Below are 18,841 nucleotides of genomic sequence, written 5' to 3'. Positions count from 1 at the left end.
ACTTTTTTTGTTTGTTTAAAACACAACAACAACTATAGACAGACCGTGTGAATACCCCAAATGTTTTAAAGCAAAATTTCCATACAAATTTGGATTTTAAAACGTTGTTAACTATTTAATTGTTAGTATAATTTAAAGAGTCATATCTGCTGAGAACTCTATTGTATAATATTTGGACATTCAGCGATTCAGAGCAAATAAGTGATTTTTTCCAATAATAATGCATGCAAATCCTATAACTATAACTATTTCTTCAATCAATGCTTTTTTGTTCGAAATTGTCAAACATGGGACTAGTTCTGAATTTATGAAATTTGAATCTTTATTTCATTATTTCACATACAAACTTTGGAAGATTAATATTTACTGGAAAATTCCTGAATCTATTTACATAAATCTGTTTAAAATCCATTAAAAATTCCTGTTGAAAAATGCTTGGAAAAAAGCACCAAAGTCCTAAAAATTCAAGCACTTGAACATTTTGTTGGAAAATATTTGAAAAATTAAATGTTTTCAAACAAAAAAACATTTTGCTTGAATTTATGTTTCCTTTTTACTGGAGAATGCTATTCAAATAAAGTGTGATATTCAAGTCTTGTAATTCAAGTCTTGAATTACACTTCAATTCCTTGAATTCCACTAAAAAAATTCCACGATGCCATTTTGTTCAGAAACTCAATATTAATGTTTTTTGACGTACTTGTTGATGCATAGATTAATTCATTCCAAATCCGACAAGAACTGTCATATATTCCATTTTAGGTATGGATTTTATATGTTTTTGTCCGTCTGTCTTTCGAAATCAATTTTCTGAAGACCCCATAATCGGTCCACAAATGGCTGAGATATGAGGAAAAAATCAGGACAACCTCGATTTTTGACCTATATCTGGATTATTAAGTCATTAATATAGACAATATGGCTATCTAATGATAGATATTTCAAAGACCTTTGCAATGACGTATATAAGACCATAGTAAGTTGGACCTACAATGGGTTTTTAAAATTTAAAAAAAACAATTCGAAAAAATTTTTTTTTTTTAAATTTTGTTTACCTCAAAAATTTTATAATTTTAATTTTTATAAGTATAATTTAATGAAGGGTATATAAGATTCGGCACGGAATATAGCTCTCTTACTTGCTTTTTAATTAGAATTGTTTGACAAATAAATTTTAATATTTTTCCGAAACAAAACTAAAAGTCTTTAAATTGGTTCCACGAAGTTATTTTGGATCTAGTTTGCCACAGATATGAATCAGCAGGTGCCAGTAATATGGAAATTGAAAACAAACAAACAAAAAGAAATGTCAAAGTTTGAATTTCTTTCTAGTTTCCGTTCTTGTTGTTTCTCTATGATTCTAGTTTCCGCTCTATGTATGTATATTTCTCTATATTCAGAAACACTACCGTAAAACTATTTTTAAATTTTTGTATGAAAATCACTCATTTGTACAATAATCTTTGAGTGTTTTTCATACAAAAAATTGAAAATCGTTTTCCAGTCGTGTTTCTGAATCAGGCCCTTATATTGAAATCAAGAAATCCAAATTAATATTGAGAAAAAACTAATCGAAATTGAGAAAATTCTAATTGAGAATTTAACATACAAAATACATACATTTAAAATTTTCAAATTACTAGTGTAATGAAAGCAATAGAAATTTTTAATGTTTACTGATTTGAAAATTATAAAAATGGTTTTGCTTTTGCTATTTCAAGAAAATTAGATTTTAAAATTTTCTTAAAGAAAAACAATAGTTGGGCATATTTTTAATTCCGTTTGGGGGCAGCTAATAAAACCACCTGGTAACCTCGCGTTTAGTATAAATAAGATTTGAAGCATTTTCGGAAAATATTTATTTGTATACCCTCCAGCAGTTTGTAATTCCATATGGAAAAACCATAGAAATTAAAAATATTAATAACAAATGATTTTTTATATTATTTCAGCTAATTTTAGTTGTTATCATATACAAATTTGGCCTGAAAACTGAAAATATATTTTGTCTTGCTCCTAGCTACTTTCAATGAGATTTTCTCTTTAGTATTTATTGTTCACATATTAACATATATCATGACAAACAAATGTAAACAAATTAAAAGAGGCCGAAAGGCCTCGCTTAACGGTAAACTTTTAATTTGATTTTGTTCATATTGCAGTGTCGCGTTCCGGTACTTAAATCATCGTTAGCTATCAGTATTCCGCGATCATATGAATCAGATGGCTGAAAATTTTAATTCATATCAAAATTTAGTGACTTACTGCATATAATAATCTCACGAAACAATTTTTTTGGATTTTAAAAGTGTGTCTCGTTCGCGATCGTAAGTGTATCTTCTTTCAAAAACAATAGTTTTTATTATTTTAAGAAGGAGGGAAGCAGCGATGCGTTACTAAAGAACAAAGAATACTTCTATAAAGATAAGTGCAATCAAAATTGCCAAAATTAAACAGCAAGCTGCTGAAGGAATAAATTGAATATTATTGAAGAAAAAGTTTTTTACTAAATTTATGCTGAAGAAAAATAGACGTTTGAGCATTATATCTGCAACCAAACATTTGGAATAGTAGTAAATAAGCCAGAAAAGACTTACCGCCTTATTCATAATCAATTTTAATGCGAAGGGTATATATAAGTTTGTCATTCCGTTTGTAATTTCTACAATATAATTTTCCGACTCTATAAAGTTGGATATATGGATCCTTATAGATAGCGGAATCGATTAAGCCATGTCCGTCTGTCTGTTGAAATCAACTTGCCGAAGCCCTCAAATAACTTACATACACGATTCATACATCAATATCTCCGGAATTCTTCCAGCTCAGTTGCTATTTAAAATCGAGAAAATCGGTCCACAAATGGCTGAGATATAAGGAAAAACCGGGACAACCTCGATTTTTGACCAATTTTTGACCTATATCTGGATTACTAAGTCATTAATATAGACAATATGGATATCTAATGATAGATATTTAAAAGACCTTTGCAACGACGTATATAAGACCATAGTAACCTGGACCTACAATGGGTCAAAATCGGAAAAAAAGATTTTTTAACCAGAATTTTTTTTTTCACCAAAAGTTTTTTTTCGCTAAATATTAAAAAAAAAATTGAAAAAACAAAAAAAAATTAAAATTTAACAAAAAAAAAGGAATAAGGTCTTTAAAGTTTAAATTACTTGAAATGATCCTTATTACAAACGTGTCGGAAACATAATAGTGTTTTCACACCTAATCTTAAAACCTGGTTTTAACGTTAAAACCTTAATTAGCTAATTTTGCGTTCACACTGTAAGTTTTCATAAATCTGGTTTTAACACTTATTGGACAAACTGTACAACAGCTGTTTTTGTTTGTTTTTTTCCTCCCACATTTCAATAAAATCATTTTCATTATTTTCTGTCCAAAAGGCTCTTTTTCTTTTGTATTTTTTTATGGTTGCTCTTGAGTTTATTATTTAATTTTATTAATTTTTAAACTTTGTCATCGGCTTTCTTCGTTTTTATATTTGTTTTGTTTTCTTTTATCAGCCGTTTTCAACATTTTAATGTTGGTAGCTCTGAATTTATTTCATAAAACCTACTTAAAACCAATTCAAAAAAGGTTTTAAGATGGTTTATCATAATAACCAGGTTTTAATAATGGTTTTACCGATAAAACCAACTTTTGCATTAAAACCACTCAGTGTGAAAACACTATAAGTCACATTGTAAATGTCGCGTGCTAAACCATACAAAAAGTTGTAAAATTAAAATCAATGCAAATATTTCAACACGACAACTTTCAATAGATAGCTATACAGTATTCCATTTTAATTTAAAAAATCGCCTTTTTTAACTTTTCTAGGGTCAGTCGAAAATCAGTTGTATTTTATGTCTCGTTTGAGATCCCATGTTTATTGGAACTAATCGACAAAACCTATCTGTTGCAAATGTACATAAAAACTATTTTTAAGATTTTTTTCACTTCAATGGAGCACGTATATCGCATTCGGGATCGTGGAAATCCCCATATATTTGGGCTCAGTATTATTTTTGTTTGACTTATTTTCTATCATATTCTTTTGTACATATTGCTTAAAATTATTCTAAATTTTAAATGAAAACTTTAAAAAAAGTTTTCAAAGACCACTCGCACATGTTGTAAGGACATGTACGGATATACAGATGTGTTTGCAGTATAACAACTAGTATTAAAACTTGTACGTAAATATAAACACCCCCACTACCAAAACCCAAAAATCCTAGTCCACTCAAGTACCAAAAACACTTTCAAAATAAACTACTTATTTCGCTGTGTAGACAGTTTTTTGGCAACATGTTTGGTACGTTGCACGTAGCCATAGTTTAGTTTGGATTCGTATACAAAAGTTTTATATTAAAATTGAACTAATTATGGAGAGGCACGTTCGTGCACCTTTCTTCATCTTCTACGAGTACAACTATTTCTTTAGTTTTAGGTTTGTGTTCCAACTTCAGATAAAGTTTATGTAGTATGTCTTACAACTATCTATCTATCTGCATGCGAGTGTAAATATAAATATTTCGATGTGTTACTGACCTGTGTAAATGTCGTTCGATGTCTTCGTCTCGCTGGTGTGGGACATGATGCTGTGGTTGGAGTGTGGCCGGCATGTTGACTTAATGATGACAAACCACTTCCTGGTGATGTCACACCGGCAGAAACATTTGAAAGACCCGAATTAGGTTCAGGTTTCAGCTTCTTAAAGGCTCCTTCCGCTATTTTGCATGTTTTGTGTGCGAGAAAGACAAATAAACAACAAATTAGTTTAAATATTATAATTAATTTTGCTATAATCATAAAATAACATAATCAAGCTAAATAAATATTCAAATATGTACATCTGACGACACAGTTGATGAAAAGTGAAAATGATTCAAGAGCAAATACCTATGTACTGTGTCTGTATGTCTGTCTGACTGGGTTTTTCACCTCAATATTATTCTAAACTTGAGGAAAGTTAACTTTTTATTATTCATTTGGCATGTTGAAATGCTTCTCACTGGGTGACCCTGTGAGAAAAGGCAACATGAATCTATTAAAAATGATGAATAATTAGTAAAAAGCGTCAACCACACTGCGGCCACAAGATGAGTTTTGGTGGCCTCTGCTGATGATGATGATGATGGTCTTCTTTTTTTCCGAAACGTTTTACTATTTAACATTTAGCACGCAGCCATTTTGCTAAAATTAACTTCTGTACTGGTTTCTTGTTTTTGTTGTTGCTATTGCTGCTGCTGCTGCAGTCTTCCTTTTTAACGTCTGCTCTAAGAAAGAAAGTTTAGCTGGATACACGTGTAACTATGTACAATAAATTAGTAAAAAGGTTTATTATCCTTAGTCCTGCGCAAAAGATTTGTTGACTTTTTAAATTCCATAATGGCTGGTTGGATGGACGGACGGACGGAAAGACGGACAGCGCAGAGCAGACAGGCAAAGGTATTAGAATGAATCTTTTACATGAATATTCAATGCAATTTGGGATAATTTATGCAAATGTTTTTCATTAATCGAGGTAACATTTTATTACAACATTCAGGTATTTAGTCAAATGTTTATAAGGTTTGTTCGTTTGTTTCTGTTGTTGGTTTAATTTTTTCTAACCTTGATTTTATGCAAATTGAAATTTGTTCAACAATTTAAATGGCTAAATAGCAAGAAATTTTGTAATACATACAAATTATTATATGAATATAAAATGTGTTTACGCCAAAAACAGTTAAATCTGTTAAATAGTGTAATTTTCAACTGGACAGTCTTGCATTTACATACATTTATATAATTTTAAAATACAAACGGTTAGATGTCCTTACTATATTTCAAATATTTACATATCGTTAAGTTAACCAAATACTCTTTAAGTTTTCATGCGTGAATTTGTACTAAAGTTTATTTACATACATTTATGGAAATATCAAATGTAGTATATAAAAACCTATCTGTCACAAACATATACATGTTTACTGTAACCATATATATGGTTGATACAATCATGTGAATCATAAATTAACCATATTATGGTTACCACAATCATGTAAATAGTTACTGTAACTATAATATTGTTAAAAAACTTGTAATACTATTTAAATGTTTATAGTAACCATGCCCAACTATATTTTTTCTGTGCGTGTAGTATTTCGTGTGTACTAGAAGGCAGTAGCCATTTTATCTTGTGTAAAAGACCTTTATGACAAACCTTGCCAAAAGCCTGGGCAACATCTAGAAATATTGCCGAACAGAACTTTTTTAGTTCGAATGATTTTCGTATCTCTCTAGTTGCAGTTAACTTGCTCAATTGGATTATTTTCTCAAATAGTTTAGACAAACAAGGCAATAAGCTAATCGGTATATAGGATGATGCCAATGTCAAATCCTTTCCCGGCTTGGATATCATTATAATTTGGGAAATTTTCCAAACATTCGGAAAAACTCCTGAGACAAAATCGCATTGAATAATACTGTGAGCACAATAATTGTCACATCTAGTAGGTTTCCAATCATGGAAGGTGTAATTAAATTATAACCTGGGGATTTTTGAAGATTATATTTTATAATTTTCTGTACATCTTCTAGACTAACATTGATTAGTTCAGAGTCTATTTCTATGCGAATAGACTCTGAACAAAATTATCAATACAAAATTATTTGTGGAGGGGGGAGGGGTTAAAAGTTTAGCGAAAACAATGGCCTTATACTTTGAGCTACGTGCCCATCATACCATCTTATCGGACTTTGACCCTTTACCGGAGGCTTAATGTTCTTAGCTGCCTTCCAAAGGAGAGATGTTTGTTTGCTTGGTACTGGTTAAACTTTCAATATATTTTCAATTTCTGCGATCCTATACCAAATTAAAGGCTTTATTTTAGTTTCTTACTTGCAGTGGACAGCCTCTGTTTAGCAGCAGGAGATCTGTTATGTTGCCAATCTCTTGTACATCTCCTCTAATTCTGTATTAGAAATAGAATCTTCGAAAAAGTATGTTTTTTTGGAACTTAATATTCCTTATGAATTAACAAAATAAACAGTGATTTTACTCTTCTGAAAACTTAAGTTTTTTTTATTATTATATTATTTATTTCAAATATATTTATATTACAAAAAATAGTTTAGAGCTTCAGCACCAATATTGGCATTCAAGAAGGTAAAAGGCAACTAGTGTTAATTCATTATTAACTGTTTAAATTCAAATATTCATTAGTTACGGGTTTTTATTATTTTACAATGAAAATAAAATTTATATTACAAAAAATTACTCAAGAAGTGTTTCGAGATTGGTTAGCAAACATTTTTTTAATACTCTTTTAAATGTTGACAGCAATACAATGGTTTTCAAAAAATTTGGTAAATCATTACATGTATTCATTTGGATCAGCAAAACAAATCCGCTGCTTTGACAATTTAAGGCGACATCTACACAGATTCGTAGTAGCAACCGAATTTGTTGCCAATCGAATGATTCGTTTGCACACATAGAATTTTTCAGTTCTATCAACAGAAAGTCAGTTGGTAAAGAAGAATTTCGGTGGAAGCAACCAAACTTAGCCCTTCTAAAATTTTGTGAACGCAACTGTAAAATTCGGTCACTAAGGTAGAATCATTCGATTGGCAGAATCATTCGATTGGAAACAATTCGGTTGCTACCACGAATCTGTTTTCTCTGTGTGGTCTTATCTGAATTTAAAACAAACTTGTTAAGTCTGATATATTCAGCGAATATTGCTAAATCATATAATTTTTGTTAAATAATCTTTTAATAGCTTAATGAATTTTTAAAACAAAACTCCAGGATATTCACCAAAAAAAAAACATCACAAAACATTCCTATTGTTTCGTAGTTGTTGAATTAATACGTATTTGTTTAGTAGTTATTTACGTGAACTTTTCCAGAACTTACTAGGAAATTTCTCATATTTTTAATAAAAATATTTAAAAATTGTTTTTTAAATTTAAGAGTTTTTTAGTGGACAAAATAACTGAATGTTTTGGAAAACTAACTAGCTATGAGTTGCTATAACCAAAAATGTAGTAGAACAGTAAAATTACGGTTAGAGTGTTATCATGGTATTTTCAGCAACTATTCCGGAATGAAATTAAATTTGTTTGCATTTAATTTATCTCAAATATTTATGTGTACAAAATGAATTAAATATGTACTTTAATACATTATTTGTTTAAGGTTTTTACTGTCCGCTACGTAAAATAGGACAAGGGTCAAACAAATTTGATGAGATAAATACATTGAGAAATTTTATAAATGTTAAATATTTTATTTAAACATTTTCGAATAACTCTTATACTTATAGTACATAAAAATTTAATTATATGCATAATACCGAGCGTTGACCTCCAATATCCCTAGCGGACTATCAGAAGTTTAATAATTTGTCTTCCTAATCAAGCGCTTTTTTAGATTTGATTCTGACTTTATTTTTCGTTAAGAACTAACAAATGAACCTAAATTAATTACTAACAAAGATTTAATATCAAACTCGTTGACAACAACAAAATTCGATAAATTGGCACATAAAATATTTCACATTTAGCTGCTTCAGATCATTATCTATGGGCATTGACGTAGATAGAGGAGGGCTGGGGTGGGAAGGGGGTGTACTTGCCCACTCCAGAATAATAATCTAGCTACGCTCATGTCTATGGGTAAAGATTTGAGAAAAACACATACTAATGTTAACTCCGAAATCGATATGTTTTTTAGGAACTTTCGCAAAGCCTACCATTTCACACATATCAGATAAACTATATAACTTTGCCTTTCCATATTATTCCATAATTCAGCCATTGATTTTTGTATACCCTTTGTATCGTTGGTTTATATCTCTTTTATTTATTTTTAGTTTCTGAACCTATGTTCTGGAACTTTGAATTTGCAATTCAAATAGTTAATTGTTGTTTGACGAAGTGCGTCATTGTTAAAACTGGCCAACAAATTATTTTATAATTTGTATGATAATTTTTATAAATTTTTGGATTACAATATTCATTATCAGGGCAAGGATTTCTATGCAAATGCATGTTTGTACACAGAGAAAACAGATTCGTAATGACAACCGAATTTGTTGCCAATCGAATGATTCTGCCTTGGTGACCGAATTCTATCGTTGTGGATACAAAATTTTAGAACTTGTAACAAAAATTTGGTTGCTTCAACTGAAATTCTTCTTTATCAATTGATTTTCAGTTGCTAAAACCTAAAAATTCTATGTATGTAACCGAATCATTCGATTGGCAACAAATTCGGTTGCCATTACGAATCTGTTTTCTCTGTGTAGTCAGTAACTCAAAATCACTTTTGACAATATATCTCTCTGAATCGAAGAATTTGCAACAAACTGGCATCGATTTGTTGTTGCATATTTTTGCATATTTTGTTATAAATGCATATTTTGCATATTTGTCTTTTAAATGCATATATTAAGTATATTTTTCCATTTAATTGCATATTTAATTTTCTTTTGGATATATTTTTATATCAGTGTACACTGTACATTAGAACGTACCTCAAAAATAATGTATTTCTGCAAGACAGGTACGAACGATTTTTTTTTTTTTGCCGAACGTAGGGTCGCCTTTTTACATTTTTCGTTATATCTTTGCCATTTACAGTCAGATCTTAAAATATGATATATCAATATTTTTGTCTCGGGAAGTCCAATGTACCTCAAGTATTCCGTTCTAGTATTTATCCACCCTAATGTACCACCCTAATGTCAGAAAATGAATTCTTGCAAGAAATCATTAAACTTTTGCTAACGAAGTAATTCGATAACACCTGCATATTGAATTTGGTTAGAATCGGTCCATTATTTCTCCTAGCCCCCATATAAGTTATTTGCGATTAGTGAAATTTATATTTTTTTGTTTATTAATAAATATATTTCAAATAAAAAACTTGTCTTTATTGCATATTTTTGTAATTTTTAGTGCATATTTTCTCTCTTTATAGTGCATGTTATAAGCGCATATTTTTAATTTTTTAGTGCATGGAAATCCTAGCCTTGATCATCATAAACTTTTTTAAACAAATAACTTAAAAGCCAAGTAATCGATTTTGTTACATTATCAAGTTATGTAATCGTTTATCGATTATTTATCATCCCAGACGCGATTAATAGTTTTTCAACAAGCTGTGAAAATATTTCAGCGTGCGAATTTTTTGTGCTAACTTCTTTAGTCTTTGTGATACAAAAACTATATTGGTTGGTGATAGAATGTCAATTGTAGTGACATTCTATCATACTTCATTTAATTTGAAGTATGAATAAACTTTATATTAAGCCTCAAAACTCCTCCACATATGCCAGATAAATGGAATGTAGTGCAAAATGTTGCTAAAATATAGAAAAAATCAGTCACAATTTGTTTAAATTTTTTTTTGCTAAGTTATGTGAAATAAACAATAAATATACAGTTTATTATACGTTGTTTTGTGAATTAAGGTATAAAACAGTAAAATAAGTTTATATTTTTTAATTTTTTTGTCTTATTTTACAAATCACATCCCTATGGCGTATTTACCAAATGGGTGGGTGGTTTCATCAGTCTAGAAATGTTAAAAAAATATGTAGAGTAAGTTCGGTTAATGTGGTATAGGCGGGTAATGTGGTATAGCTGCTTTTCTCTAAAACTAAGAGCATAGGAGTAGCGGTACCAAGCTTAAGAGTTTTATGATTTCAGAAAATTCACATTGCGTGAGTGTACATAATTTTTGCAGGTCATAGAAATAGTCAGTTGTAAAAAATCAGCATTATCTTATGGTGGACTTTTTTTTGTGATCTGTTAAAAATTATTTTTTTTCTACAATCACGTGTTTTAAACTTTATTAATTTAATTTTAAAGTCAAATGGGAATATTTTTCTATTGAAGAACACATTCAACAATATAGTATATTTAGAGCCAGTTTTTGACTTCGTATTTAAATATGAATTATATTTAAGTTCTATTTAAATGCGAAAATGAGTTTCTCAGTGCTTTTTTAAATGATACTTAAATGGCCGACGTTGGTCATTTAAATTCTATTTAAGTTTCATAAACTACCATATGTTTTTGACAGCTGACTTTTGTTGTTTGGTTTTTTTTTCACTCTATTGTAGTAAAAAAAAAACAAACAACAGCGTCTTGCTAAAAAAAGCGTCTTGCTAAAACTACAATTCCGATGCGGGGCAATTGGAGCTTCTTTTGTGCATTTTCCTACCAATAATTTTATTGTTTAATAAACTTTTATTTCATATTGGGCAAAATGTATCAATTTTTGTTTTGGTTGAACAGCTGTTTTAAGCAAAACTATCGATAAATTTTTGATATTTAGTAGTGCTACCATACTTTTATCTTATTTAAATAAGACAAATTATGTAGCACTGAAAAACTCAAACTGTATTTAAATACAACTTAATTTTAAGTTAAAATTAACTAAATACGTATTAAAATAACAAGTCAAAAACTGGGCATTAGTGTATATGTTTAATTTTATAATAATTTCAATAAAACACGTGGTCGGCTAATGTGGTATATAATATGCCAAAGAAATGTGAAGTATGAAAATGGGCAGCGGAAGATTTGAAGAACGCTATCTGAGCTATTAGAAACAACAAATGGAAATTTTTTTCGCATCAGTCATTCAATGTCTCCTACGAATCGAAGAATGTATTGAGGAGCTTCTGGTAAGCTTGGTAAGCTTGGTTAGCCACCAACTTTAACCGCATCCATTAAAGATGATTTAAATAAAACGCAACTCATTTACAAATTAAAATACTATGTATCGTTTATCCGGTTTGGTATACAATATTAAAAGAACATGGTGTACCACATTACCCGCCAATTTTTTCAATGGCTTGTTTATGGGTGTTTTCTCTTTTTCCCAAATTTCTCTGAAACTTGAACTTAAAAGACTTTTCTACTTTCATGGATGTAAACACTTGTAGTAAAACACCAGCTGAAAACTGTTCCAATCGAATTAAGATTCTAAAAATTATAGTCAAATAAAGAATAGGTATACCACATTACCCGAACTTACTCTATATTAAGATGAGATAGGCAAGATTGAAATGATCATAACAACATATCTAAGTATCCGAAACAAGAAAAAAATGTAAGAATATGTATTGTGGTTTTTATTTGAGAACGCCTCAAAAAAAAGTGGCGCAGTTTAAAAAGTTCATTTCTAAATTTTGTAAAAGTAATTTTTAGGTTGTTTGACTGGTTTTTGAAATGAACGATTCATTTAGAAGAATAAAGGATATAACTTTCCGTTAATTTATTAACTTTTACTATGAAATTGGATCCAGTTTTAAATTTTGTTTACGTATGATTAGTTTTTTTTTAATAAACAACCTGATAATGGTATTATATTTTCTGAAAAATGTTGTTGCTATTAACATACGTTTGCCCAAACGTTATTTGCGAAATGAAGTTGTAATTTTACCAACCATTTCAATTGAAAACCCTTTGAAAAAAGTTTCATATGTGCTCAAACAACAGCTGTATCGAAAATCCTTAAACTAACTAATGAGGCATTAGGGTCAACACTTCAATTAAACTATTTATGTTTTATAACAACTAAGCAACATTTATCAATAATTCACAAATAGTGCAAATCTTTTACACCTTTTACCAGCTCTTTGTTTCCATATCTTAACAATAAAGTTTCAAATTTCATCAATGAAAAAGAAGCGAGAGAAAAATGAACATAAATACGCAGAGTCATACAAACATTACACAGATGATGATAATCCCTAAAGCGTGTTCTCACTCAAATACTTTGCTTCTGGTGTTCATTGCGACCTACTACACGAACTCACAATAAACCAGGAGGACATGAAGAACAATTGAACGATCAAACAAAGGGGGTGCATCATAATTATCCTATTGGGAGATTAACTTTCTATAGAAATCACTAGCGAAAACAAAAGGACACCTACAACAAACGAAAGGATTGAATGAATGAATAGTAAGTGAATGGTCATTTGGAGAGGACCATAGAGAACGTGCTAAAGTACTTAAAGGGAATTTAAGAGATTAAAAAAAGGTTAAATAAGCTGGATAATTACCGGATATCGTGTGGTCAGACAGCCTTGTTGGCGGTGTGTGAGCGGGTGTATGATGATGCGACGATGTATCGATGCCAGGTGTTGGTAGTCCCGAATACAGCGAACTAAAGTCCTCCGGCGTACTGCTGCATTTGCGCTGATGATTGAGCGAGTTCTTATCGATGGAGGAGTTATGGATGGCGGGTGAACGGCTGTCTTGTACAGATGAGGCAAGTCCCAGAAGGCGATTTTCATGAGAGGAACTTATGCCCATGAGGCGATTATCTTGAAACGACATGAATTTGGTGTCTTGAGGTACGCCACCGTGTTGCATATTGGCGGCATGATCCTCCAGCAAGCCTTGCTGCAGCCCCAATAGGCCACCCACCAAATTGGGTCTTAACTCATCCATGCTTAGTTTGGTTTGACCACAGCCACCGGCAGCTGAGAAATTCAATTGGCGACTAAAGATGGCAGGAAATATATTAAATTGTTGTGAATCGGCTGATGATTGTGGACTTAGGCCCAGACTGGGCGGGGCAATGTGTGGCAACGAAGGGGCACTAAGGGAGGTAGGAACGGCTGCAGAGGAAGCCGAGTGTGTATCGTTACTATGATGCACTGCCGAGGGAGAAGAGTTGCCTATAGAGCCGGCGGTATTAACAGTGTTACCGTTGGGCGTGGAACTTAGGCCGTTAGTACCGCCGACGGAGTGCAACTGCGATTGAGACGGTACCGCAGGTCCAGGCGTACTTTGCTGTTGTTGCTGCTGCTGTTGTTGTTGTTGCTGCTGTTGTTGTTGCTGGTTGGCTAGGTGTTGCTGTAGAGCCGCCGATGAATTTGTATGATGCGAATTTAGATGGGAATGATGGCTGGTCGTTTGATGAGCCGATGGATGTGTGGCCAGGCCATGCAGAGGTGCTGTCAAATGTGTTTGATGGCTGTTGGTATTGCCGACGACTCCACCACCTGAACCAGGGCCGCCGGCACAATTTTGTTGTTTGAAATCCAATTTGTGGCCGGCGTAAAATCGCGAATCGATATACGTTTTGAAAAAATCAATCGTACAATCCAATGAAACAAAGGCGCGAGGAAATTTACAACAAAATCTTTTGACTTTGTATCGTGTTCAAAGAGATTTTTAAAGTTTCCGAAAAAAAACTACTGGGAACTAGTTGAACAGTTGTTTGATGTGTTTTTTTTTTTCTTTTTTTGGAAATAGGTTCTTTTGGAATATTTTTTTAAAAGCTGTGAGAATTTAGTTTAATGCTTTGTTCACTTTACTTTTAATTATTTTATTTGGAATTTTTTAATTACTTTTAACACTGTAATGTTTTACTTTTATAGGGTTAATAATTTGTAGTTTTTATAAAAAATTATTAAAATTTTTATTAGGACTTCGGTATTTTCTTATCACTTTTTTTAAAAAACTATTAATAAATATTTTATGAGATTTCTTTTGTAAATTTATTGGTTTATTTGGCAATAACAAATTACATTAGGGTGGCTTTTTAACTTCGTCGAGGTGTGCGGCACTTGTTATCGAATAATGTCATTATAGACTTTCTTTGGCTTCAGATGATAATGTCTTTAGTTAGAACAAAATTCATAACAGAGCTTTTGCTCATCGTCTTTCATTATTTAATTTCCCAAAACGGGTAACTTGTATTTATAATTTATCTTTGCATGTGGCTTAGGACAGATATTGGTCAGGAGAATTTTTAATCAATGGAACATTTTCTAACCGATCTTTTACTATTATATCTTTTTAAAAAGATAAAATTAAATGTTTCCCCTTGTAATTGTATTTCCAAACTTAAGAGCCAATTCGTCACGGGTTAACATTAGCCGATTTGACTCAAATTTTCAGCACTGGTGTATTAAACAAGTGTCACAATATAAAACCACCTTAATGTCCATTAGAGTGTCTCGATGAACAGTTTGTTTAGGAATATGTTGTAGGAACTATGTGTATTAATATGCTGAATGAGGAAAAAAATTTTATAAATTTTTTTTTTATTTATACTGTCTGTGGGAACAATAATAACTAGTATGTTCAAAATTATCATTTTAGTCCTAATTAAAAAAAATGGGTTTGTCCACGAGAATTCCCGGGAAATTTGTAATATTAAACTAGCGGACCCGGCGAAATTCGCCTCCCCCAATTTAAAGCCTTCAGACAAACTTTAGAGTAATAATACAACATTTCGCATTTTCCGCAAATTTCCATGATTTACACTAAGAACTTTCTATTGTTTGATTTGAAAAGCCATTAAGGAATAATAATTTCATACAAAAACTCAATATTCCGACTTTTCCGGAGGGATTTTCCAAATTTTCTTCCGTAAAAATATAAATTTTTAAAATATCGAACTGGTTCCTCTAAAGAGCGTCAACTCAAAATTTTTAAATTTTTGCAAGAAATAGATGTGCAGTGGTCAATCTACCAACTGTAAAAACCTCCTATCATTTTCTCTACTATTTCGTCAAAAAATGCAGTTGTATCCGTACAGTTGTTTCATTGTAATGCATTAAAAAAATAGTTTTTATCTTTAGAGTTGACTCTCTTTAGAGGAACCAGTGCGATATATAAACAAATTTAAACCAATATTATTGTCATTATTTTATGTAAATATGAATATCCATAGAGGTTTTAATGTGAAGTATCTTAAAAATTCTTTTAAGAACTTAAAATTTTAATTTGTATTAAAACGACCTACTAGAAAAGTTAATTTAAAATAAACATTCCTCTGTTTTTCTTACACAGAGAAAATAGTTTTGGTTGTGATAACCAAATTTTTATATTATGAATGACAAATTTTATTTGGGGTGGCAAAAATATGGTTATTTAAATCGTAAGTATTCTTCTTGTGAATTGATTTTCAGTTACTAGTATCGAATAAATCTATGGATTTAATAGAATCATTCGATTGGCAACAAATCACAATGAATCTGTTTTATCTGTGCAGAAATAAATAATACTGTAGTTTTAATCAGAAATTTAAAAAAACATATTTCCGGGAATAAAAGTTTTTGTTCCATTGGATAACAAAAATATCTTTTATAAAGAAAAACATTTTCACATTTTCTTGATAAAATTATCACATTTTATTGATAAACATTTTCTTGATAAAATTTTGTATTTTGAGATGTCAAGATTTCCAATTTCTAATATGAAACTGAAGAAGGAAGATCTTATTATTAATAATTTGTTCAGCTTTATCCCGTATTCAGCTCCTCAGTTTGAGTGATATTCCTACAATGTTGTTCTACGGGACACTCCAATTTATATATTTGTTTTAAAATTTTTTGTTTGACTTTTTTTAATGTTCTGTTTCTGTATTGGTAAAATTTATTTAAGTTTTTTTTCACAATTAAATTTTTTTTCTTCAATTACCGTCGCTAAGCTTTTTTTTAATTATTGCAAGATTTTTAACAACCGCCGGAATATTTGTTGTGAATTTTTCTTTTTAGATTTTATTAATTACTTAAGTAATTTATTTAGATATTTGGGTTAACTGTGTATTTTATTAATTTTATAACTATTTTTTTAAGTTTCTTGCACTTCACACTTTTCTTTAATTTTTGAATTTTTTTTAAATTGTTAAACTTTTTTCTATTATATCTTATTTCCTTTTTAATTTTCTATAAAATTGCCACTTAGTTATTTAATTTTTAGAAATAAATAGCTGCACTTTTTTTCTTGTTGCTGTTTGTTTTAATTACTATTTGAAAACTTTGTTATTGTTTTATTTTATTTTTATATATTTTTTTTTTGTGGCTTAATTAGATAAAAATAATTTCAAATATTTATGCACATGACTACGTTAAATTGCCTTAGCGTCTTGAGTATTATAACGTAGTGAACGTGTGTATTACTGGCGTTACGTTATTAGCATCTAACGGTTATAATCTATAAACCGTTGTAGTTTGTTGATAGTGGTAATAGAAGAAGACTAGTAGTAGTTAGGAGTAGAGTAGTCTTGCCAATACTTTCTAATGTTTACAAATAATGAAAATTTGATTTCCGTTTAAACAGCGAGACAAAGTTTTTTGTATGTGAGTTTACTGAGAGTGTGTGTTGGTTGTTTGGAAAAGTTTCATCACAGGTATTAGACGGACGAGCCGTTGGTTGTTGTTGTTGGTTGGGTAGTTGAGAACGACAAGAGTTAATTTTAATAACAACAACAAAAAAAGCCAACAACAATATACTGTGTGTGTATAAATACGATGACACCGACTGTTTGGCGAATAATGAAATTTGCGTTTTTCATTTAACTCGATCCAGCATCAACTAATGATGATAGACTGCGGCAAAGGAATACACACAACACAAAAAAAAAATACACAACATTTGTAAGTTCGACATATGCCAACTTCGGACGTGGCCCAAAACTTCGTTGTATGGACTATTGTGACATAACGAAGGCAAAAAAAGCAGAAAAAAATCAAATACAACAGCAGCAGAAGAGCAATTTTCCTATAATGCTTGCGTTTACGTTAGCGTCGACGTCAAAGTGTTGGCAACGCTGCACGACCGACACAACAACGAAATAGGCGGAATGTAACACAATTAATTTGTTAAAAATCCGGTCTCGTTTGTCAGGCAGGCTGGCACATTTGTTTTGTTATTGCACTTTTGGAACGTGAGCAGTTGAAAAATGTTGTACGAATACGCAGCCGATCAAATTTAAAATGATGATGAATGAATGCAAACAAGGAAAGCAGCCAAAGACAAGCAAGACGACGACAACAACAACAAAAAAACATTTAACGAAATTAAGGATCATAAGCATTGAGGAAACGTCAGCAGCAGTGGCGGCATAGCAGCCAGCAGCATTAACAATATTGACAACTTTTTCGCCTAATGGTGGTAACAAGCGGATTTGCACATGGTTAAGTTTTCGTAAAATAAATCACCACCATCTCACCTCACTATAACATCATCCTACTGTTGCAGTATTCTAGCCTGGTTGAGGGTGGCAAATGTTAATTCTCCTTATACGATTTTATAAACTACATACTAATGGAAAAAAAAGAGAACATTAATTGTATAAACAAGATAGAAACACACTACTCTCTATCTGGCTTATTTTCTCTTGCATATTTCTTTTAAGCTTCTGTGTATAGAGTTGTTGTCTCTTTCTAACCACCCTTAATTTAATAACAATTTGTTTTGGTTTTTTTCTTCTCATATGTTTTGCATAGTCCTTGTTGTAGTTGTAAAACCAGTAGTGTAGCCATCGTTTATATTGTTAATGTTGTTGTATTGTTGTACAAATACAAAATATTAAACCCCCAAAAGGAATTGAATTGATTACACACCCAAACATACAAATGCACTTGCTTTGTTTGTCTCTTCCTCTTTTTCATTTTCATACGAAAATAAACACATGATTGATAACTGTCTGCTTTTTAGACAGTTTGCAAAAGCAAATGTCAAATTTGTGTATACTTGTGTGTGTGTGTGTGTGTAAAAGGGGGGTGTTAGCTGGTACATTTGTATCTGTGTTAATATTTGCAATATTTAGTTTCATTTTTCAAGTTTTTTATAGTAGAAAGAAAAAAGCATAGATTTGAAAAGCGAACAAAAAACAAAAATATGGAAAAAGGGAATACAAGCGTAAAATACTATTGAATGTTAATATAAAATGTCTGACACACTTTTTCCGTTTGTTAAATTTTGTTTTTGTTGCTGCATTCTGAATATAGTATACGAAAGTATGTGCGCCACATGCTTGCAATTTAAATTTTCTTCAATTTTATATTTATTTCTC

General features: G+C 30.8%; 1 protein-coding gene across 1 annotated transcript in view; it reads right to left on the bottom strand.

The window, feature by feature from the left end:
• LOC135958523 (muscle segmentation homeobox) overlaps nucleotides 1–18,459 on the bottom strand; it is a 39,327-nt gene extending 20,868 nt beyond the window's left edge. Inside the window, exons 1-3 of the mRNA XM_065509426.1 lie at nucleotides 18,390–18,459; nucleotides 13,086–14,180; nucleotides 4,564–4,742 (exon numbers count right to left, since the gene is read on the bottom strand). Of these exons, the coding sequence (XP_065365498.1) occupies nucleotides 4,564–4,742; nucleotides 13,086–14,180; nucleotides 18,390–18,459 (1,344 nt within the window). The remainder of the gene's footprint in view (nucleotides 1–4,563; nucleotides 4,743–13,085; nucleotides 14,181–18,389) is intronic.
• Nucleotides 18,460–18,841: the final 382 nt, after the last annotated feature.

This window comes from Calliphora vicina, chromosome 4, assembly GCF_958450345.1.
Source record: "Calliphora vicina chromosome 4, idCalVici1.1, whole genome shotgun sequence".
Lineage (NCBI taxonomy): Eukaryota > Metazoa > Arthropoda > Insecta > Diptera > Calliphoridae > Calliphora > Calliphora vicina.
The sequence above is the reverse complement of the archived record's forward strand: the minus strand, read 5'-3'. Positions and strand labels throughout refer to the sequence as shown.